Genomic DNA, 7,985 nt, shown 5'->3' with positions numbered 1-7,985 from the left:
TTCAGATAAGCTTCTGGGTTCTTCTTCTGCAATGAATACAAACAAAATACTTAGCTGCCCAATCCATTAATAACTTTCAAATTATTTCAAATGTTAAATATGCAACTGGAAAAGGACAGCTGAATTAAAAAGATTTCAGAAAGGATGCATTCTTTTTATCTGTCAGATAGCGGCTTCCAACTTTACAAACCATTTGCAAGTTTTTAACCATTCAAACAACTGCAAAATGCTGGTCCACATGCTGATGATTAATTGTCAACTTATCATGGATGGTCAGGTGAAGGGACTGAGAAACTGGACCTTTGTATGAATGCTGTTGTGTAAAGAGCCAGTAGGAAGTGTAGCGGTCATTCCTACATGGCAAACTTCCGTCAGTTTTTTAATCTTTGAAAAACTGTACTTAGGGATTGGCTGCACCCTAGGAAAGAAACAGATTTCTACTGCTTCTGCCAGCAGTCAAAAAAGAAAGAGCAATTCCTGCAAGAACTATTTGAAGTAGAATTGTTTCCAACTAGCTGTCCACAGGTTTTCTTGGCACTGTTTGCTGCCCCTAAGGATCTTACTCCCACTGAAATGAATAGTTTTCTTCAGTGCTGCATGGGAGAGATCCAGCTGGTAGTCAAAGGCAGTGAAAGGCCAGGGACTGCCTTGCACAGGCTAGGATACCCAGTCACACACATATTGCCATGCAAATGTGTCACAACGACCCCCATCTGCCCTGGTGGTGAGCTCCCACAACTCCCATCAAAAAAAGACATGGTCCCCAAACACCTTTCTGCAGGAACAGCCTTCACAAGGGCCCCCACCTTGTCTGGCATGGCAGGCAGCTGCAGCAAGCACAACACAGACCCCAGGCTCTGCCTGGGAACAATGCACTTGTTTGCAACATAGACCTGTCTGCTGGTCAAACTTCACCAAATTCAACATGATCAGGTTTACTTAACAGACCAGATGATACACTCTGCCTCACACCAAAACACCCCGGCAGTGCTTCCTCTCCAGTCCCCCAACTAATCTGCCCATCAAACTGCTCAACAGCTTATCTCAGTACTTAGCTATGAGTATGTTAAATGTCAATTTAAAGTAAATTCTAGTATAAATAACCCCCTTCTAGCAGACATTAGAAATATGCTTTTATTTTAGTTTCATGTCTGGCACAGTGGAAAAAAAAAAAGCAACTCTGCCTTTAGATGTTTCATAGCCTTTTTTATTGCTCAGTGAAACAATATAAAAGCTTTTTAATGTCAAATCCTGGATGTTCAGCAACTTTTACCACGTTAATGGTTCCTGTATGATTCTTAGTTTGAGTCTCACTTTATTTTAAGGAGGTCAAGAATTTGTAATTAACTGAGCCCTTTGTAAACCAACACCATTTGGGCAGATCAGAATCTCTACAGTTATAAGCAATGTCACTTACAATCAACCTGAAAGACAGGAACTAGTGGGTACTATAATTTTGACATTAAAAGTTTAGCTCCCTTAGCTTTAAGAGGCTCTGTCCATATACTGAAAAGAAACCATTTTAGGAACATGTAGTCTTTTTCATCAAGCATTAAACACCTGCGTTAAGACACTATTAGTAACAAATCATGTGCTGTAATCCATAAGGTTCTGTGAATATCTGCATCAAGTAATAGTGCACTGAGTGGCTAATATAAAAGATATAGTACAAAATATGTTAAGAAGGATATTCTACTATATATATATAAATATATGTATTTCACTGGTGCATAAATCAGTTGTGGTTTATTAAAGTTACCTCCATGATTACATAAAATCCAAAATACTGTGTCAGTACATGCTGAAATATTTGAAGGTCAAACCTAATCCTATACCATAAAGATGAACTGCAAAGTGCTACAAAATAAATTACAAAAAATTATGTAAAATCCCCAATCAATAACTGTGCACATTTATGCATATAAATATGAATCAGAAAGAACTAACTTTTAAAACTATATATTTCAAAAATCAACTGCCAAATTCCAGCTCTGCAAGTTTGCCTTTTGCCTGCCAAAAGAAAAGGGTTCAGATTCTCACCTCATTTATTCGGCAATAAATTGTGAATACATAACTGAAATATGTTGACTTCGTCCCAGCAAAACTTAAGACTGAAATCAGGGCTACTGGGTCAAGCTCTGCTCATGATCCAACTTACATTTGATGTAACTCCACTGACTTTAGTTCAAATATTGCTGACATAAATGATTCTGCATTGATTTAGAATCAGCTCAATGGCATCGGATACTTTTTCAACAGGAGGAGAGATTCAAGGGTAAGCCAGATGTCTGAGAAGACAATAATTAAAAGGGAGTTAAAAGAGAATCAGTAAGCAGAAGAGAAAGTATCTTTCTAAAATAAGACCATGTCCACACAGACTTAAGGAGGAAAGAAGGCAGACATTCCTAATATTGTTTCTGAGGAACAGCAGAACACTTGTTGACATCTAACTTCAAACAGGAACTATGATGGATATTCCTAATTGCTGCCATCCCTTCCCAAATCACCACAATATGTGTAGGGCGACAAAGACACCACTATTCCTAGGTCATCAGTAGACTTGCAGCTCTGTCCTCTTCTTCAATGTGGGGAGAAGAACACATCTTTGGGACAGATTTTGGAGAAGGGAAGAAAGCACTTCAGCAACTGCAACTCCCCTTCCCTAGCCAGTGGCAAGAGAAAGTAAATACCTCACTACATAGGCCTGGAACAATGCAAATGTGGACATATTTCTTGACTAATAAGGGTTTTGCCAAAACTTGAGCACAGCAGGAATAAAGAACTTGGATGCAAAAGACTGAAGAGAACACAAGAACAAAGTTGAAAAAGTAGGGGCCTTAAAAGGCAAAATGCAAGTATATGGAGATAGAACAAAGAGTCAAGATAGTATTGTAGAAAGAGAGGGATGGTGTATGCTGTAAAAGATCTCAGCAAAAGAAAAGACAACAGTGAAAATGGCTGAAATTAAAAAGCAAAAACAATGAAAAGAAAATAGAGGAGAGACAAAACAATACCATCTCTTCTTTTTTACTGAACATAATTGTAAGGAATTAAAATCAAACCATAGCTCAGAAATTTAATCAAAATGCCTAGAAATGTAAGCATCTATCTCAGTCTTTTGCTGCTACTCTTTGTAGCTAACTCTTGGTTAAAAAACCAGAAACTTCATCTTTCTTACAATGATTCCCTAAACTGAAAAGATCAAAGTATAAACTCAGGATCTGATAGGTAAATAGCATGAAAATGAATGTCTAGCACTGTATCTAAATGCAGTCCCTGCTCTTGCAAAATGCTTGTGCCTTCACTTAGCTTTGTTATAGTAAACTCTCCTCAAAAGAGAGTAGGCTCTCCTCTGAAGTATACTGAAGCATACTCTGAAGTATACTTCACAGTTAAATATGAACAGTTAAATAAGCCTGTAAGTATACAGTCTGAAGGACCAACCATATAGTGTTATTATTCTTGCTCTTGGCTCAGAATCAGTATTCCAGCCTACTAAAGATCTGTACACTTACCCAAACTTACGCACTACATTGAATAAGCACAACCTAACTGAATGTGTAAGGGATGGCACTGGTTCAATACCCAAACACAGTAACAAACATTATTGCCACCTTTCTGTATACAGCTCATACTCTCCATCTTACTGGTAAAGTCAGTGGAACCACGTACATAAATAAGATTTGCAGGGCCAGCTCTGCAATTTACTGCTTTAGGATTTAAGGCCACATCCTGAAAATATACAAGAACTTAACTTTAAGAATTTGAGCATTCCCACTGAAATCAATGAGTTTACACACACACTCAAGTTAAGCATTTGTAGAAGTCTTGCAGAGCCACTTGTGCAATAAAATAAAAGCAACTTTGCAGTTCACCTTTGATAAATATTATTTATAAAAACAACATCTTTCCAGTTAAGTTCAAACAGAAAAAAATCGACAGAGGAAACAATATAACGTAATTTTTCACCTCAATGTCATTTTGGAAGACACAGTGAGGACAAGGCAATAGGAAAGAGTGTGATAGCTTATTTCTGGACTTTCTTGAGTTTTATAGCTGCCTCAGGACTTGGCTTCGCCCTGCTCTTGCAAAAACAGCTACTGATTTCAATGTACTTCTACAGTTCTCCAAACGCAACCAATGACTAAAAGAGAAGTCCAAGGGAGGTGGCACTTCACTGGGCAAGAACACTGTCCACTCCCTAGTGTGCAGCATACAGCTTCCACAAGCTCAACAGCCCCTCTCTCATCTTTTCCTTATTTCATTTACCCATCCAGTGGGATCTTATGAAATAAAACAAAACCTAAAAGAAACAAAATAAAATGTGAGACATCATGTTTTAAAAAAAAAAGTCAAAGAAAAATTAATACAAAAGCCCAAACACAAATGAATACTTGACAAGCAAACACATAAACATAAAATGCATTTAAAGCATACATAAAACGTTAAGTAAAAAACATACATGAAATTATGAAAATGACAACATTAGCTCTATCTTCTGGCCAACGATTTTATTCCTTAACTAAAAATGTATAAGGTGTGTTACTCATTTGTCCTTAACATATCAAAATATTCATACTGATCTGTAATGCAATAAATCTAGAATTCTCCAACCAGGGACTATACTATGCATGGGTCAGAAAAAATACCCAGTCAGGCATCCTGCCTTGCACAAAGGCCTATGGTGAACAAGCCTGGGTGCGCAATCAAGTTTTCTGTCTTTGGTCTGGTGCACCAACTAAGTGAAGGGAATCCTGCTGTAGCACACAGTTACTGTAAGTACAACAGCACGTTCCTCTGTAACCTTTGTTTCATGCCTTAGATCTGTGCACATCATCCTTTCTGCCTGCTTCAAACAGGCTCCTGTCTTTGATGTCATTAAATGACTTTGTAATGGCAGAAAAAAGTGGAGCTGGGAGAAATATTAGTTCATTATCTTAAAATTTATTGTTTCTAAATATCAACAGGAACTTAAAAATCAACAACTAAATATGATGGCACATTAAAACACAAGCAAAAACGCCTGAGTCATGTTCTGTTCTGAGATGGAAGAGAAACCTATCCCCCAAACATTACCTGACCGTCTAAGGTTAAGAACTTTAAAGGCTATGTTTAGCCCTGTGTGAAATCCCACTATCTGACTCTATAGCATAATTACTTCCTAGAACAGCGTTGTCTTACCCAGTCTGTTGTTATCTGATGCAGTTGAGTTATTATGTACATCACTGTTGACAGTCACCATTACTTGTTCTAATGACATTTGAAAAAAAACATGTGAGAGTTGTACTATTATCCTGCAAATGTAAATTTCATCAGTAGCTTTTGTTTGGTTGGTTTGGGGGTTTTTTTACCTTGCTTTAGTAAGTTCTCAATGTTTATAAAGAGTGAAAACTTATCCATATTCCACAGCACTTTAAACAACAATTCAGAGCCAAATCTTGATTTGCTTTAAATGAATGGGACTTACACTATCAGTTTCAAGAGAAGTTGAATTTGACTGTTAGTAATTAAGTAATAATGACTAATTCATTTACATTCAATTTCTTGCTTGTTCTGACCTTGAGGCACTCTTAGTACTTCTACCCTGAAAGTAGGTAATGGCACATTCAGAAGCTGAACATACTAGCTTTGAGCCACCGCACATTTCCAAATGGGTGTGGCAAAATTCCTTTTCTCTGAAACAATTGATAAGGTTTAGTCTAAGGTGCCAAGAAAAAACAAAGGCACCTGGCTAATTCACAGATAAAAATACAGTATCAGGTGAAGTGAGCATCATTTCAGAACAGCTAGGCTTCTGCACAGGGACTGTTTTACCTGGAGAGGAAGGCTCTAGGCTAGACTGACATTGAGTAGATGAGTTTCTTATGGTCATATCCACATGTAGTGATGAGTATCTTAAGAACCTGTAAGGAACACTACATTATTGTTGGAATCTGTTCTCTTACTGAAGCTTACATCATTTGGGTCCTTGCTACTTCTACTGCCTCCTCTCACACACATAAAATATCTTAAAGTGAATTAATATAGTTTTGCCATACCACGAAATTCTCAATGGGAGAATTCAAAACCAAAACCATATAATTGAAAATTCAGTTCATCACGCAGTGTATTAACATCACAGACCTAAAAGCCTACTCTAATGTCAAGAAAAATGCACAGCTGTAAAATACATTGACCTTCATGACTCTGTATGTTTGCTACAGACTCTGTCTAACAGAGTTTGAGGAAGACTGAAGATCCATTTCTGCACATGGTACAAAGGTGGCAGGCTTTTCGAGGCCTTTCTGCAGTATTTTTACTGAGTCACTGTAGTTAATCATTATCTCCTAAGTAATTTTCTGAAGGATGTTAGGAAGCTACAGGTTAGACAGAAAAAGAGAAGTATCATCAGGGTTTTGGTAGTCTAGAATTGAAAGCTACTGCATGGTTGCTACCTTCCCTTCACATTTCCTAGGCCATTCAGACTTCCGCTGTGGAATTTTGTTTTCTTAAATCTGTGGGATTGCATACATTCTTAGACACTAAGTCAAAGGACAGATATATGTATTTACATAAAAACACACAACTATACCACACTTTTAACTACTAAAGCACATCATTGTACGTGAAAGCTTTCTGGCCTTTTAGTTTGTTCCTTACCTGGTCTGCTGCAATCACAGTGAAATCACATTGCTGTGTTTAAAGTCACCTCTGAATTTTCATATGAGAAGTTCTTAACTGATGAACTACTATTTAGTGTACAGTAATATGCAAAACACACGTGGACAATAGATCTGCTTATATTCTTAGTTGCATCTGCATGTATATTAGTAACTCTAGTAGTCAACAGGCATGTCTAAAACAACCAGCATGGAATAAGCCTGAGACCTAGGACCTGAGCAGTCTACAGAAGTAACAAGTCCACAAGGGAGTACTGCAAGTCCTATTGAAGGCACAAGAATTAATCACAATAAATACATCTTTCAAAGAAAGAAATGGTTAATAAAAGGAAGTCAAAAAAAAAAAAAGAAAGAAAACAAAAAGGTAGAAAGAAAGATTCTATTGACTTTATTCACTGAAACATGAAAACCAACCAGGTAAAGTACGTAGAAAAGAAAAGGACACAGAAATACAGAATAATTGTGGGGTGGTGGAGGGTGGGGGGAATAGGAAGGCTCTGACAGGACACAGGTGAAATGGAGCAAGGAAAAAGGACTGAAATATAAAGACACAGAAACTGAACAGAAGAGCTTTAAAAAAATGGTTCTGGGGAAGGTAGAAAAAGCTGCAAACTCATTAAGCAGCAGGCAATGTGGACTTAATTGGTACACTAGATCTCTCACTATTTGGAGTCATTGAGCTAACAGAGGCAAAATATTTCGGGCAGTGGGTATTTAGATGATTTCTCATGTCCTAGCTGCCAACCTCTCATCTGGCTTCTCGGAGTTCAAAAGTAGTCAGTTAGGCAGGTTGAGGCAAAGTCTGATTTTGGCTTGTGTTGCTGCTGGGGCACTGGATTCTGAGTTTAAGATTAGTTTTAAAAAAACACCGCTGTTATGTAAGCTGCCACTCAGACTTGCAGAGGAAAGTACACTAAAGAATAAAAATAAAAAACTCAAAATTAAAGTGGAAGAGAGAAAAAAAGCTATCCATCTTGCCTGTACAAGGAATGACAGAACTTCATTCATCCTTTAAGGGAACACTATGTATCTGTCTCTCCTAGATGCAAATGTGTCCAAGACAATAAAGAAAATAATGAGTAGTTTAAATTGTAACCTGCTGATACTTTATTTCCAATATCAGTTCTTCATTCAGAGAGTTTTGAAGTGAGCACTGTGTTCATTATTAATCTTAAAACAAACATTTTAATGATTTTGCAGTACACTATTTTGGGAACATCAAATTTCAGTCTAACTGCTCTCCCCCAAAGAGAATGTCCTACAGAAATTGTAGTTTGAATTATGTTATTAATATGGATCCAGTTGAGCCAACAGTGAGGGTTTTTT

General features: G+C 37.3%; 1 protein-coding gene across 7 annotated transcripts in view; it reads right to left on the bottom strand.

The window, feature by feature from the left end:
- NTRK2 (neurotrophic receptor tyrosine kinase 2) overlaps window positions 1–7,985 on the bottom strand; it is a 208,409-nt gene that overhangs the window by 110,798 nt on the left and 89,626 nt on the right. For 2 of the 7 annotated variants that reach the window (XM_069776830.1, XM_069776833.1), the window contains 2 exons: window positions 5,182–5,250; window positions 1,186–4,303 (listed from right to left, as the gene is read on the bottom strand). The exons of 3 other annotated variants lie outside the window; for them this stretch is intronic. In XM_069776830.1, the coding sequence (XP_069632931.1) occupies window positions 4,266–4,303; window positions 5,182–5,250 (107 nt within the window). In that variant the 3' untranslated portion in view covers window positions 1,186–4,265. Of the gene's footprint in view, window positions 1–1,185; window positions 4,304–5,181; window positions 5,251–7,985 lie in introns of those variants that run through there. 2 more of the 7 variants (XM_069776832.1, XM_069776834.1) reach the window with 1 other exon arrangement.

The sequence above is a fragment of the Haliaeetus albicilla genome, chromosome Z, assembly GCF_947461875.1.
Source record: "Haliaeetus albicilla chromosome Z, bHalAlb1.1, whole genome shotgun sequence".
NCBI classification, from domain to species: domain Eukaryota; kingdom Metazoa; phylum Chordata; class Aves; order Accipitriformes; family Accipitridae; genus Haliaeetus; species Haliaeetus albicilla.
This window is presented reverse-complemented; position numbering and strand designations above follow the sequence as displayed.